This window comes from Cyrtonyx montezumae, unplaced genomic scaffold, assembly GCF_038088225.1.
Source record: "Cyrtonyx montezumae isolate F1298 unplaced genomic scaffold, pur_monq_1.0 scaffold_1, whole genome shotgun sequence".
NCBI lineage: Eukaryota > Metazoa > Chordata > Aves > Galliformes > Odontophoridae > Cyrtonyx > Cyrtonyx montezumae.
Genome location: NW_027071825.1, coordinates 4,078,963 through 4,093,454, shown reverse-complemented (window position 1 = coordinate 4,093,454; position 14,492 = coordinate 4,078,963). Strand labels below are relative to the sequence as shown.

Here is a 14,492-nt window from a genome sequence, read left to right as displayed (position 1 = left end):
AAATCCCTTTTTTAATACTGCCACTCAGCCCTCCCTCCTCCCCTCAGGCTTTAATCCAGGCAGTGAGTGAGAAGGAAGGAGCAGGCTTACTCCCCTCCACCTGACATCAGCAATGACCAACGTGGGGACCAGGAGAAGACAGTCCAGTAGGCACACATGTGCTCACATGCATCCTCTCCCTGCTCCATGTGACAGAGATGGGTTTGCCCTGGCCAAACCCATGGGACCACTCAGTGCTTCTTGTCCCACCAGTGTGTGCTGAGCTGGAGACTGTGAGTGGAGCTGTCCCCAAAGGCCCAAAAGGCTTAAAGGACTCCCACCACATAGCAAATTATGTTGTCTTTTCATCCCTCTCTCAAGATTTTCAAGTAGGCTTAACAAGCCACTGGGGATTGAAACAAGAATATCTCCGTATCTAATGCTTACTGTAAGCAAAAGATGGATTACAAAGTAGTCTGTTTGATTTTAATTATTGGTGTGTTTGAGCTAGAGCCTTCACAGAGTTCCATGTTGTTTGTCATGAATGGAAAGAAGATGAACCATTGGGCAGTGGGATTAAAAACAATAATTATTCACTCCAAGCATTACTTTTGTTTTTTCTTCCAAGAGTATCTGAATTTTTCAGAGCTTGTGCTCTGGGCAGGAAGAGTTGACCTGAACAAAGGATGGCAGGGATCAAGGTCTTCCTAGTTCTGCCATAATCCACTTTGCTGTTCCTCAGTTTCCCTGTTGCCTTAGTGTATTCTGGTTCTTGATCAGGACTGAATGAGTTGTGGGCAGCTGGCAAAATGCAGCTGATTGCACTCCCAGCCATGGAGGTCAGCCAAATCTAAAGTCTAGGAGATACTGGCTGAAGTTGCCCAACACCCCCTGTTCTGCCTTCGCCAGCCCATTCGGTGCAAAACATGCTGTGCATAGCCACGACCACCTCAGCAGAGAGATCAGTGCCCTTTGCAAGACAAAGCACAACAAGATAGGGAGAATTCCTTGTGAGGCTGTGTGCCTTGGAGCCCTATAAACTTAGAGCAAGTTGCTGCACCCCTGGCATCCATGCTGCTGTGCAAGGTATTACTTAAGTACAGTCTCCCCATGCTGCCCCGCTCTTCCCTCCCCAAGGATCACCATGGAAAATGTCTCCTCAAACTATTTTCAGTGCTCTCCTCACACCACCCAGGAGGAATTATCTGCCTACTTCAGACCTCTGCTAATCCCTAAATTGCATCCGAATGGCAAAGCTTAGTTTATTCTCATTTCATCTGCTAGTTTGAGAATTTTGAGGGATGAAATGGGCATGCAAAGTGGCGCTTTTATTTTCAAGAGCAGTAAAAAGTGTTTTATTTTTAGGATGCTCTTATTGAGGAAAGAATCTCTGGCAGGTCTTATCTCGCAGCTAATAATAGTGACCTCGTGTGCCCTGAGCAGCACTGGCGCTGCCTCCTGTCTTCCCCAGCTGCCTGCTTACACGCATTGCTTCTCATCAGCTCCTTAGAGGCTCTGAAATTACTGAGTCTAATAACAGAATTTGCTCATAATTATTAACAGCTTCTGCTCTATGTTATTAGTGAGAGGATAGTGTCCATAATTAGAGAGCCCAAATACGTGCTGCAAGCAGGTTTTCTCTGCTGTCTTAGAAAGCCATTTCTATGTTACATTTTAATATCCCATTTGGAGATCCTGAGACGGGGCAGCTTGTGGCCACAGCACCCTTTTAGATGTAAGTACCTGTTCAGATGTGGACTGTTTTAAAGCAGTTTCTGCTGTTAACTTTACTATAAATTCTGCTTCCTACACACAGCACACTTTATTTTTATACAGGCTGTTGATAGCAAATAGATCAGATTCCAAATTCCTTTTACGTTACCATTAAGTGCAATTCCACCAGTGACAGTGGTGCTGCTCCTGGCTTGTGGTCACACCATTGGTCCCTATATACATCAGCACCTGAGCGCACCAAGTTCATGTTATAAAAGCACACATTGAGGTTTGTGTGTCTTCTCTTAAAGCAGAATTTGCTGGAGCTGTTACCCTCCAACGTGGTGTTCCTGCAGCTTGTCATCAAAACGAGAAGCATGCTTGAGGAAGTATAAATAGAAATTCATTTTAGTAATGCAAATCCCGCCGTCCTATTCTGGGCAGGGAAAATCCCTATATCATTTTTTTAAAGAAGTGTGATGGTCTCATTTTAAGGCAGGGTTTATTGGGGATTAAATCAACCCGTGTGTTACAGTGGAGGTTCTCCCCCACCATTTAAATACATTTGTTTCTGATCAACATAACCTTCTCGTGCTATTAATCCTTGCAAATTACTTCTGGGCACGGCTGCCTCTACCAACTCACTCCATCATATTTACTTCAGCATTTTTTGCAGATGTATCCCCTTTTTAATTTGTCTTTTTTTTTTTTTCCTACACAGGAACAGGAAAATAATAAAGCAAAGAGAAACAAAGCATTGGAACTAGATGATCTTAAAGGTCCCTTCCAACCCAAACCATTCTATGATTCAATGATTTAATTATTATTCTTCCCCAATTGTTTGGGATTTCCCTTGTACAAATGTCTCCAATCTGGTTTTGAAGTCATTTACACATGGTGCACTCATTTCTGCAGTATCAGTTGAGGCATTTGCTTCCTGTAAACCTGCTGCTTTCTTGGGTGTTTGAATCCACCTTTTCTTAATGGAATAGAGCTTAAGAAGTGTAGAAAGAGCACCTATAGGAGTGGTGAGGAAAATAAAGTCCTGATATCCTAGCTATAGTCAAAACACCCTGATCTCTGTTGTTTATTGCTCTCAAGAGTTTCTTTTTTTGCTTATAAATCATCCATCTCTTCATCTTAAATTGCTTATATGAATCTTGCAGCTCTGTGTAGTGACTTTGCAATGCTCTGTTTCTATTAGTTGGTGAACACCAGCTGACGGGGCACAAAGTAGCAGTAAAAATCCTAAACAGACAGAAAATACGCAGCCTGGACGTGGTTGGGAAGATCAAACGAGAAATTCAAAACCTGAAACTCTTCCGACACCCTCATATTATCAAACTGTAAGTACGCGTTCTGCCACGCGTTCAGCTTACTCCTCTGCTTGCAAAGACTTCACACGTTGACTTGTTTTCAAGAGATGTCTTACAGTTGTACAAAACAGTAGGTGCGTGGGCAAGTTTTTGCACGTTGAAGCCAAAATGCTGCTTTCTGAATGTCCTCCTGCTGACTTGCATGGGGTCACAGTCCACACACTAAGGGACTATGGAAGGTGTTTTTCCTACTGGGAGTTTGGGCTGTTATACCAAACATGAGGCTTGTCCTTGTGCCGAGTTTTGCCCAGCTAAACCTGCCCAAACCTCCACTTTTCCATTCAGAAATCATTATAAAAGTGCATAGGGAGGATCTGTGCTTTCTTGCACTGGGGTGTTATGAGGTGTGTCTGTGATTCTCCCTTTTTTGGGTCAGTATCTCATGACTTGAAGCGACGGAGAATTGTGCCTGAGGAATAACAGCATGGACAGGCTCTTAGAGTGAAGTCTTGGCCTGAAGTCAATAGGATTTATGTTTTCATTGCCTGATTATCCAGAGCTTAAAGTAACATATATTTTTTTTATTTATTATTCAGACATAAGTTTTCAACATTGCCACTCTGATGAACCTGAATTTAAGTTGTAAATCAGCACCTGCACTCTTGCCTCTGGGATTCCATCTCAATCCTTGGTTTGTGCAGCCAGTCCACATTAATGAGGCACTCGATAATATCTTTGGCATTTCTATAAAAGAAAGCTGTTGAATGGTAACTGCAAGGATAAGTTGACATTTAGGTCAGCCTTAAAACTGGCATGAGATATAGCAAATACCTGGGACTTAGAGGCAAGGGAAAACAAATTCTCCCTAAGTTAAATAACTAACCATGCAGCAACTGTTGACTTTAGAGTAACTTCAGAGTTCTGTGGATTTATTGGAGAACAGATTGGTATTATATCATGAAAAAGCCAGCAAGAGTGCTCAGCTGCTCATCCAGCAACCTGCCAGTCTGCTCACACGTTCATCAAACAAACCATTAAAACCTGGAAATTAAATTCAGTTTATCACTGTCCTATGATAAATACTGCAGTCCTGAAATACACCAATAAAGAGGTGAAGAGGAGTACATGAGGCTCCTCTTTCAAACCCTTGTGTCTCACTGCTTTGCATATAAATACAATAAATAGTAGTGCTACTAAGTTAGATGTCTGAGCATGAAACACTTTAAAAAAGTAAAGTTGATCCTATTAGTCTTTATGGGACCATCACCTGTTCACTTGCTCATCTCTGAAAATGGTTTGAAGTCTCTTTATCGGCTGTGAAAAATAAACGAATAAATGACAAAAGCAAACAATGTGTCTGAAATAAATCAGAGGGGACCTCAGCTGGTGCTGCTTTGCATTGCTACAGCTGCTTTGACCTCAGCTCATTGCTGTCAGGTTACGCCGGATGGGAAACTGAAGTGAGTTTGTAGCATTCAGGGATCATTTAGCAGAGGTGGAGGGTAAATCTGCACATCATGGAGGATACTCTTTCTTTCCATCTCATTTATCATTCTAGAATATAGAGGAGCCTAATGTTTGAAGACCAATGTTAATCTTTCGGGGTGCTCGTCTTTGTTTCTATACCTTTCCAAGGGTAACTCTGACTAGTGCCTAGATTTCCCTTTTTTAATCTTCAGTACGAAGGAATCCAAATATGCTCCATTCCCACTCCCATTCTAATTAAGTTTTGACTTCTGAAGATGTTGTTACACATCTTAGCCAAAATGGAAAGTTGAATGTCAGGACAGCCCTAAATGCAATAGGGCTGTCTGGCAGAGATTTGATAGGATTATTTAAAAGCTTGAAGCAAAAGGGTAAATCTGTGAAAGAGATCCTTTCATAGACAAGTGAAAGATTATCCTGACATGCCCCTTGAAATAAGAGATGGCTTTTCAGAAATGGAAAATTATTATAAACACAAGATCCAAGCATGTGCTTATGTTAAGGGTTGACTTGAAGCTAATAATCTGTTTTAAAGCCTTTCCCTTTCTTATTAATATATTTTTTCTTTGTGTTTTTGAAGGTACCAGGTCATCAGCACACCAACAGACTTCTTCATGGTCATGGAATATGTATCCGGCGGTGAATTATTTGATTACATCTGTAAGCACGGACGCGTAAGTGCCAGCACCACGTCATCCCAAACTCTTATGTGGGAAAAAGACAATGTTTAGAAGTAAAACAGCTGCTAAAGGGAATACAGCTAAGGTTAAGGTCCAAAGTAGAAGTTGCTTCTCAGCAATCCCATCTGGAGTCTCGTACTCGCCTTGCATGTAATTTGTGTGCCATGTTCTTGCAGTGTTCCATGATGTATTTTGATATGCAAACCAAAATATCCGAGGTAATGTGTTGCTTAGTGAAGATATTTGGAAAACCACCGTATCTTCTGAGTTTTTATCTTTTTGCCTTTCCAACTCCCCTTCCTAAGCAGCAAATCTGTGTGTGTGCAGGGCATTGGAGGGGGCAGCACTCAGTGTAGTCTCCATCCCAGTCATTCTCCTCCTCCAGACTTCCCTTTGGCTCCTCATCAGGCTTTTTAAGACTTTTTGAGGATGTCGTCTCCCTGAGCAGCATTTTCAAATGCCAGCATTTCTACTGGGTATAAATCATCTGAGGAGTAGGATAAGTGAATGAAACATGACATTATGGTTACAGAGAAAATGGCTAGTGGATGTTCTCATGGGTAGGCAGCAATCAGTGGGCTAAAACAGACATCCAGAATCATGCTTCAGGTAAAGGATCAGCCCAGTGTATATTTCTTCTTTATATTAAAAAAGTCAGTGCGTTATCTTAGATTAGTGCACTGGTAGACGGTGCTAACTCCTTTTACTTTTCTACATACAGTTCTAATTTCCAGCTCATCTTGCCCATTTGGATCTTTTCAATGACCAATTTGCATCCCATTTGAACTCCCACATTCAGAAACTGAAGTTTTCACGAGGGGAAAAACAAAACAATTACTCTCCTGATCATTTTATATGTAGTTTTTCTGTCTGTAGTATCATTGCTATATTCCGCTTTTGACTTTTTTTCCTCAAAGCCACCTTCTCCATTCATCCATAAAGATCTGTTTCCCATGTTATCCTCTGTTGTTTTGACATGGTTTATGGGCATGGTGGTGATGGTTTGATGGTTGGATTAGATGATCTTAGAGGTCTTTCCCAACCTTAATGATTCTGTGATTCTGCATACATTGTGCAATAGAACTGGTCCCATTGAGAAACCAGGGCCTGATAGGTGGCACTAGTAGGTTCTCCTTGACAGCTCAGCCAAATTTATTTTCTAATTTCATCTCATTACCGTCGGCTCTGGGCTATATCATTTGAAAATTCTCACTCACAATGGGGAAATCTACTCACCAGGGGGAAATCTACTTTACTTGCTGGTCCTGGTTCCAGCACAGTCACAAGCATGCTCTAATTTTATCTCCATACCGTGGAATACTTCTGGCTCCTTGCTAAGGCAGACCTCCCCTTCCTGGCCCCACACGCCTTCAGGACTGTTTCCCCTTGGATCTCTAGGTTGAGGAGGCAGAGGCTCGACGCCTTTTCCAGCAGATCCTCTCCGCAGTGGATTACTGTCACAGACACATGGTTGTCCACAGGGACCTGAAACCAGAGAACGTGCTGCTGGATGCACACATGAATGCGAAGATAGCCGATTTTGGTATGTGACCCCAACAGCATTCCAGAAATGCAGCCAGCTCCAAGCCGCTGCTGGAGCGTGTCTGCATAGCACGCCTTACAAAACCCAGAGTCTGTTTTCATAACCACTTGCAGTTTCTCTACCTGAAAAGCCCACAGTTATAAACACTGGCCTCGTAGCAAAAGCAGGGATTACTTATTGTAGGCTGCTTCTGTGCTCGCATTAATAATGGAGAAGGAAGGTCATTTGTAAATCTTCACTATGTTTCAGTATAATCACCTAATATACGGCTTCAGCTAATTTATGTTTAAGAGAGACTCTGCAGTTAATTTCACAGTGAGCTGGCTGCATGTGTTTATTTCATGTGTGTTCTCCATAGTATGGCCATGTGCCTTTGGCCTCACTTCATTTTAGAAATGAACAGTAACGAGAGTTTATAAGTGGCATTACACTCAGCTTTTATGTTGGGTTTCAAACTCTGTTCTGTTCAGTCCTTTCTAGCAGTGGTAAATCCTTTTGAAGATTTACAGATTTAACAACCATTATGTTCTCTGAAGTGAATTACATCTCTTTTCTTTTATGGTAAAGAAAGAAGGTTCTGAGCTTTGCAACTCAGAGAAGAAAAGTTAGCTTGGAGTCAGTATTACATGTTTAGAAAGAAAATAAGAGCTATAATAGCAAAGCAGCTCAAAGGTGTCTACTTAGATTACATCAGATTTCCCCCTCCATTTGTCATATCTCTTCTCTCTGGCTGGATGTCAATACATAGCCAACACCTTGCTTTTAGGACTGTCCAACATGATGTCTGATGGTGAATTTCTACGCACCAGCTGCGGTTCCCCAAATTATGCAGCCCCTGAAGTCATCTCTGGAAGGTAGGACATGCCGCTTCCAATCACGTGAGTATGTGGTCTTTAAATTTGCTCTTGGGATTGGGACCCGCTTTGCACATCTAGGAAAGCAGCTGAATGGTTCCAGCCAGTGTTTTATGTTTGGGTGAATCTACCGGGAATATCTTAAGGTTTTCTTGGATGTTGTATTTCTCAGTGGCTGTAATAGCAAAGCATGTTTTGCTAAAGATGTTTACTTTGGAGGAGTTATTAACAGCAGATGTATACTGTGTACATTGCTAATTAAGGGGAATGACAATTACTCTTTGGATGCAGACACTGAAGTTTCAGAAAGACATGCTTTTCCAGGCCACCCCTTTCTCTCTTGCCCACCTGTATAAAACACAGTATTAATGATGAAAACCACTCATTAAGCGAGCAACCAGTATGCTGTTAAATCACTCCCTTATACTCCTAGACTCTTGTATTGAAAATCCTTGTCTTCAGGTTCCTTACCTCTCAGGCTTATTTTCATGACAGCAGGTTCAACCATGGTGGCTTTCTCTTGAACTGATGAATTGAACTGACAGAGGTCCAGAGCAGTGGTATCTCTCAGCTGCATCCTGCCAGGGTACAGCAGCTGCTTGGTACAGGGCATTGTGAACACACGCTCCAAGGCTGAATTCAGTCTTGCCCCACTGATATGGACATGCCACTGTAGGGTAAATAACTCCCAAGGATGGTACTTCACAACAAAATAGTAAGATGGTATATTTTTAGTACATCTATATAGACAGTATACAAATAATACAAAAGAGAGGATGGCTCACCTTCAGGATGTCAAGGCTCACAGGTGACTCCATGTGGGAGGAATCTCCGAGAAGAAATCCTTCCCTGGTGGTGGTCAGCCCTTAAATGGGGTTTGGGAGAGGTGGATTCAGGCTCCACCCCTTCCAATCACACAGGTATATCATCTCCACCTGTGGCCCCATGGCTGACTTGGTGCTCATCTGAGGTGACCAATCAGTGGTTCAGGCTGTGATTCAGCAGTTCCCATACAGCCACCTCCTGTGTTTTACTGTTGAGAACCTAAATTACGCTGATTTCCCTAACTCTGTCAAAGCGTAGCATAATTTACAAACACAGACTTTTGTATTTGCAGCCCTCTGCATGGTCTCTTGGACTGCCCATCTCCTTAGCATCTGTTCCATCCTTTTGAACCATCCTTTATGTGAGCACTAGTTTTCATAATCCAGTCTGTCTTTGCCTGTAGCTTTTAAATCCAACATTTTGTTTAGTGTTGTGAAGATGACTATTTTATGCCTGTTTACACAGGCACATGTGTTGGCAGAGGAACTAGACCAGTATCCAAAAAGCCTGTTGTGACTACAGCTCTACATATGAAAGCAAGTAAATCCTCATTGTCAAGAAGGGCACAAAGCCAGAAACTCTACAGTGATTCAAAAAATTATTATTTCCATGTCTTTATCAATAAAGGCCAGAAACATGCTTATTTTCAGTTCATATAGGAGACAGAGAGGGACAACCTGCCATCTCCACCAGGGATAAATGTGCTGCTGGAGGTGGATATAGCTGAGCTGCTCCCAGGGCAGATCCAGTATGTGAGACCTCATGTTTTAGCATCATAAAAGTGAACTTCATTTGTGCTTAAGTCTAAGCACAGTTCAAACAGCACAGCTATCAGCCAAACAATCCAGCATCCTATCTGTTGAAACCAGGCATAGACCTGGGGGATGTGGAGCTGATTGCATTATCAGAATGCCCTGACTTTGCTGCTGTCACTGGTCTCAGTGGGGATAGTCTCAAATGTGAGAGCAGAAATGGTATTTTGTTACCTGGGTAGCATTCAAAGCATGACAGTGTGCATGGCTAGTTCTTTTTGTATACCAGGTGTGTCTGCAGCAGAACTTTTCAAGAGGAGCAAGTGCAGGGTGATTAGGTTTCATGAACAGACCTCTGTATTGCCACTTCAACCTCTGTGTTTTGATTTTACAGTCCAGGAGTAGTCACTGACTCCAAGAATCTCAGAGAAAGCAGCAGTTTCAGCAAAAAGCAATGAACAAACAAATCAAGCAGGCAGGCAGCAGCAAAACCCATATATTTGGGGCATCCCAACTTGGTGATGCCAGGAAGCACATTAACAGCTTGTCGGAAGCTGGAGCTCTTGCATACCAGCACACAAACTTCAACTGAAAATAAACACTCAAGAGATATAGTATCTGCTGCTGTTTAATCTGTCTCCAAATGAATAGAAACTGCTGGCTGAGTCCCTCAGCCTCCAGGGTAAGGAAGCAAGCAGTTTGGCAGAGCTCCTAGAAATGTAGGTTTGGGCTTTTTGGTGGGTCTGGTGAAGATGGTCATATTCCCGTTCCTTGCATCAAGAAGGAATGTGGTAAAATAAAAGCAGCATTCCCCATTCCCATCAGGTGGGTTTTGGTTTAGGCAGCCCAAGGATGCAGAGGGGAACAGGAAGGGGTCGTGACCCATTTCTCCTCCCTTGCTTTGCACAGGCTGTATGCTGGCCCAGAGGTGGACATCTGGAGCTGTGGTGTCATCCTCTACGCCCTCCTCTGTGGCACTCTGCCCTTTGATGATGAGCATGTGCCCACCCTCTTCAAGAAGATCCGGGGAGGTGTGTTTTACATCCCTGAGTACCTCAACCGCTCCGTTGCCACTCTGCTCATGCACATGCTGCAGGTTGACCCTCTGAAACGAGCAACCATCAAGGACATCAGGTCAGCCCACAGCATGGTTTGTAGGAGTTGTCAGTTAATCCAGCTGGGTTTCGTCCTAAGAGATTTAAGGAGCCCTCCTGCACCTTTCTGTGCTGATAGTGAGGAGAGTGCTGCCAGCTGGTGGGGGGTGATGATGAACCTGGGGTTGGCAACTTCATTTCTCAGTGGCCTCACTAATACAAGTAAAAATCAGCAATAGGTAGCTTCCTGCGACTTACATATAAATAATACTATTTAATGCATTATAAAATAGCCTCAAAAAACTCTTCATAGTGCTTAACAAAGCAAGCTCTATCACACAATAATCCTAAGAACTCAATATTCACCAGCTAATTTTCAGTACTTTATTTCAAGTACATCTCCCAGTTTAGAATAAAAGTGTAGTCATTGCACTTGCTGTCTATCCAATAAAAAAGGAAGAGGAACACTAACTACTATCTACAATATCAGTTACAGTCTAAAATGTCAGCAAGTGAAGCATTTCTTGTGTAGTCAATGACTGTACTGCCCATGAAAGGGAACAACTGAGCACTTAAGCAGATATTTGTGCTTTCAGATATCATGAAACATTCGTGATTGGTAATAGAGCCTTGAAAGTCTCACAAACTGAGTAATTTTAGATACTTTGTGAAACTGGAGCCCCATATACATTTTATGACCTCCAGAGGTAGTGCATTTACCTACTTAATTAGCCCTGACTTCACTGTAAATCACTGGGAGCTTTGGGCCTGGGTAGCTTTGAAGTATAAGAAGGACAGAGAGCATCCAAAGGAGAGCTGCAATGATGGAGGAAGGTCTACAGGGCAAGGTGTGTGAGGGACAGCTGAGGTCCTGTGATTTTTTCAGCTCAGAGCAGAGATGGCTGAGAGGAGGCCTTGTGGTGGCTACAGCTCCTCACAGGATGTTCTATGGTCCTATGATTCCTCTGTGAAGTGGTGTGGCTGACGGCGGCCCCTCTCTGCCTTTCCCCAGGGAACACGAGTGGTTTAAGGAGGAGCTGCCCAGCTACCTCTTCCCAGAGGACCCTTCCTATGATGCCACCGTCATCGATGACGATGCGGTTCGGGAGGTCTGCGAGAAGTTTGAGTGCACCGAGTCAGAAGTGATGAACAGTCTGTACAGCGGTGACCCCCAGGACCAACTAGCGGTCGCCTACCACCTTGTCATTGACAACCGGAGGATCATGAACCAAGCCAGCGAGTTCTACCTAGCCTCCAGCCCCCCAACTGGCTCCTTCATGGACGACACCATGCACATCCCCCCCGGTGTGAAGCCGCACCCCGAACGGATGCCGCCCTTGATAGCAGACAGCCCCAAGGCACGCTGCCCTTTGGATGCACTCAACACCACGAAGCCCAAACCTCTGACTGTCAAAAAGGCCAAGTGGCACCTGGGGATCCGCAGCCAGAGCAAGCCCTATGACATTATGGCCGAGGTGTACCGAGCTATGAAGCAGCTGGATTTTGAGTGGAAGGTAGGAAATGTGCTCTGGAGAGGTTTTCAATGTTTTTTTTTTTTATTATGACTTGAGTTGATCGGGGAGGTCAGTCTATATATGGTTACAGCCTCAGCTGTTTCCAAACAAATGCCCACAAGATGTTCTGTATCTGTGCCTCTTATTCGTGGTGTGAATAAGCATTTTTTTTTCCTGAATGCCCTCAGCCTGTGTCTGGAATGATAATTCTGTCTTGTTTAGCTGCAGGGATAAGTGGAGCTGGTCACATTTCTAATTTTAGTGGCTAATTCCCTGCAAGGTAATCTCGAGTACTCCCAAGAAAAGCATCTCCAGTTATTTCTGCTGGGGTCTTAGTAGTTGCATGACCTGAAATGGCACAATACATGTCTCCTTGTTGCTTCTTATGTGGTGGTTTCACACTGATGGGCAGCTAAGCTTCACCATGCTGCTTTCTCTCTCCCTCCTCAAAAAGCTAGGGAAAAAATTTGATGAGAAAAGCTCATGGACTGAGATAAAGATGGGGAGAACACTCACCAATTACCATCATGGGCAAAACAGTCTCAGCTCTTCTCTATAACTCAGTGCAATCATAGATATGAACTCTCCTGACCTTTCACATCAGCCTTGTGCAGCCATCAGGACAAAGAAAGGCAGAATTTCTGCTCAGATATTCATCACCTGAGTCAATATCCTCCTTACTCCATGTCCAGAGGGTTTTTGCTAGGTGAATGTCTTCAGCCCTTAAGAAATACCCACATTTTGTGCCTGTGCATCTTTACCTCATATCTCCTCCTTACTTTGATAATACTGTTATGTATTTAAAGATAAGTAGCACCCAGACCCTGATTTCATGTCACCATTGAGGAGGTTGACTCTCTCCAGATTCATGTGCCTACAAGAAATTTGTTGGCTGTGTGGCTTTATGGAGAGCTAACAAACCTAATGTATTTCAACCAAGTGCCTTTATGTAGGCAGTGGAGCTTATTTTATATGAGGAGGTTTCACAGTAATCTTTCCCATCCTAATAGCTTCAGATGTGACTCTTAGCTCTTGCATCGGTGCCACTGTATCATAAATATAGCACAGAGAAAAGATCTCACTGCGAGTGAGATGCAGCAGATTGTGAGGTGGGAAGTGGTGAGAGAAAACGTGTAGCACAGCTCAAGGCTGATTGATGAACACTAGTTGTGCTGATGGGAGAGGCTATGATTCTGCACCATCCATCCTGCCTGGCATGGTCCTGGTATATTGGTCTGTGAGTGGATACTGGATTGTTTGGCCCGTGCTGCTGTTGAGGGAACAAAAACATTGATTTGGTGCCTGGAGGAGAAGCTGCAGCAGCAGCCTCTGCCAGCAGGGCTGGTGAATCAGAGCTCCAAGAATTGTTTTCCAAAAACAACTGTAAGAGGAAATAGGATAAGAAGCCACTTGCATGAATTTTATAGAATTGTTCTTTCTAAAAACTGTTGTTTTTCTTCCCCCATCAAAAGCTGTCTTGCTAGTCTTGAAAAAAAACAATAATAAAAAGAAAGGAACGTTCTTCTTCTTGCCTTGAATGGTATTCCCTAAAGCTGGTTGCCCATTGCAGGTGGTGAACTCCTACCACCTCAGAGTGCGTCGGAAGAACCCGGTGACGGGCAATTATGTGAAAATGAGTCTGCAACTGTACCAGGTGGACAACCGCAGCTACCTCCTGGACTTCAAAAGCATTGATGGTAAGTGGAAGTGGTGTAACATGAGATGCAGAACACATAAAACAGCAAATTTTGGAAGTTTTGAGGGAAAATAATAATTATTTTCAGTTCCCGAATGCTTCTGTAGCCAATGCTGCTGTTTTTAGTCAGTTAGAATCATAATCATAGAACATCCCAAGTTGGAAGGAACCCACAAGGATCATCGAGTCCGACTCCTAAATCCCTTCTGATCCATTCGTCTCCACTACTGTTGCTATTTCCTTTCTAAACCAATACCGAACTAATGCTGTTGCATTTTTTTCTTGCTTTTCCTTTTGCCTTGGAGACGAGGCGATGGAGCAGAGGTCTGGCTCATCCACCCCGCAGCGCTCGTGCTCGGCCGCTGGCTTGCACCGGCCAAGACTGAGCATTGACGCCGCAGCAGCCGCTGAATGCCAGTCGCTGATGGGGTCCCTGAGCGGCTCCTTCGTGGGCAGCATCTCCTCAGTGCCCCCGCGCCTGGGCAGCCATACCATGGACTTCTTTGAGATGTGTGCCAGCCTGATCATGGCTCTGGCTCGCTGAGCAGGGCACTGGACTCCCAGCACATGGCATCACACTGTGAGGACCGGCTCCAACGTGGCGGTTCTGTTGCTCTTCTGCTTCCTTCCTTCTCCTCACCACTCCACAGCCTGCAGCCCAGAACCAGCTCCTCTGTTAAAAGATCCCAAGTGCACTCAAAGGACTCAGCCCCTCAAACAAGGCATTGAGAAAATCAGGAATGACTTTGTTTCACTCGTTAGACCAGAGTGAAATATATATGAGCTTTTTTATCCTGAACCCAATGGGATATGTGGGCATAGTTGTAAAGTAGCAAACATAATTGACTTTTGGTAGATAACTCCCTCCTGATTGATCCTGAATTCACAGACCCATGGCCAAGCATTTCTTTTCACAGCACATGTTGGTTCAGGTTGAACCTCCCGTACTGCTTGGAGCAGGAGGAGGACAGGGCTGAACCTCTGGCAATGCTTTCGCCCTAAAACAAGCAGCTGCTGCATGTACCATCCCACCCTTTTTTT

General features: G+C 43.9%; 2 protein-coding genes across 4 annotated transcripts in view; one reads left to right on the top strand and one right to left on the bottom strand.

Moving 5' to 3' along the window:
- Positions 1-14,492, top strand: part of PRKAA2 (protein kinase AMP-activated catalytic subunit alpha 2) — a 16,666-nt gene extending 2,174 nt beyond the window's left edge. For both annotated transcript variants that reach the window (XM_065738374.1, XM_065738385.1), the window contains exons 2-9: positions 2,897-3,038; positions 5,074-5,167; positions 6,572-6,716; positions 7,483-7,570; positions 10,057-10,281; positions 11,254-11,755; positions 13,326-13,452; positions 13,757-14,492. In XM_065738374.1, the coding sequence (XP_065594446.1) occupies positions 2,897-3,038; positions 5,074-5,167; positions 6,572-6,716; positions 7,483-7,570; positions 10,057-10,281; positions 11,254-11,755; positions 13,326-13,452; positions 13,757-13,995 (1,562 nt within the window). In that variant the 3' untranslated portion in view covers positions 13,996-14,492. The remainder of the gene's footprint in view (positions 1-2,896; positions 3,039-5,073; positions 5,168-6,571; positions 6,717-7,482; positions 7,571-10,056; positions 10,282-11,253; positions 11,756-13,325; positions 13,453-13,756) is intronic.
- The window catches only part of FYB2 (FYN binding protein 2), a 34,696-nt gene continuing 26,551 nt past the window's right edge, over positions 6,348-14,492 (bottom strand). The window contains exon 21 of one of the 2 annotated variants that reach the window (XM_065738332.1): positions 6,348-6,658. The gene's annotated coding sequence lies outside the window, so the exon portion shown is untranslated. Of the gene's footprint in view, positions 6,659-14,066; positions 14,125-14,492 lie in introns of those variants that run through there. The other variant, XM_065738325.1, reaches the window with a different exon arrangement.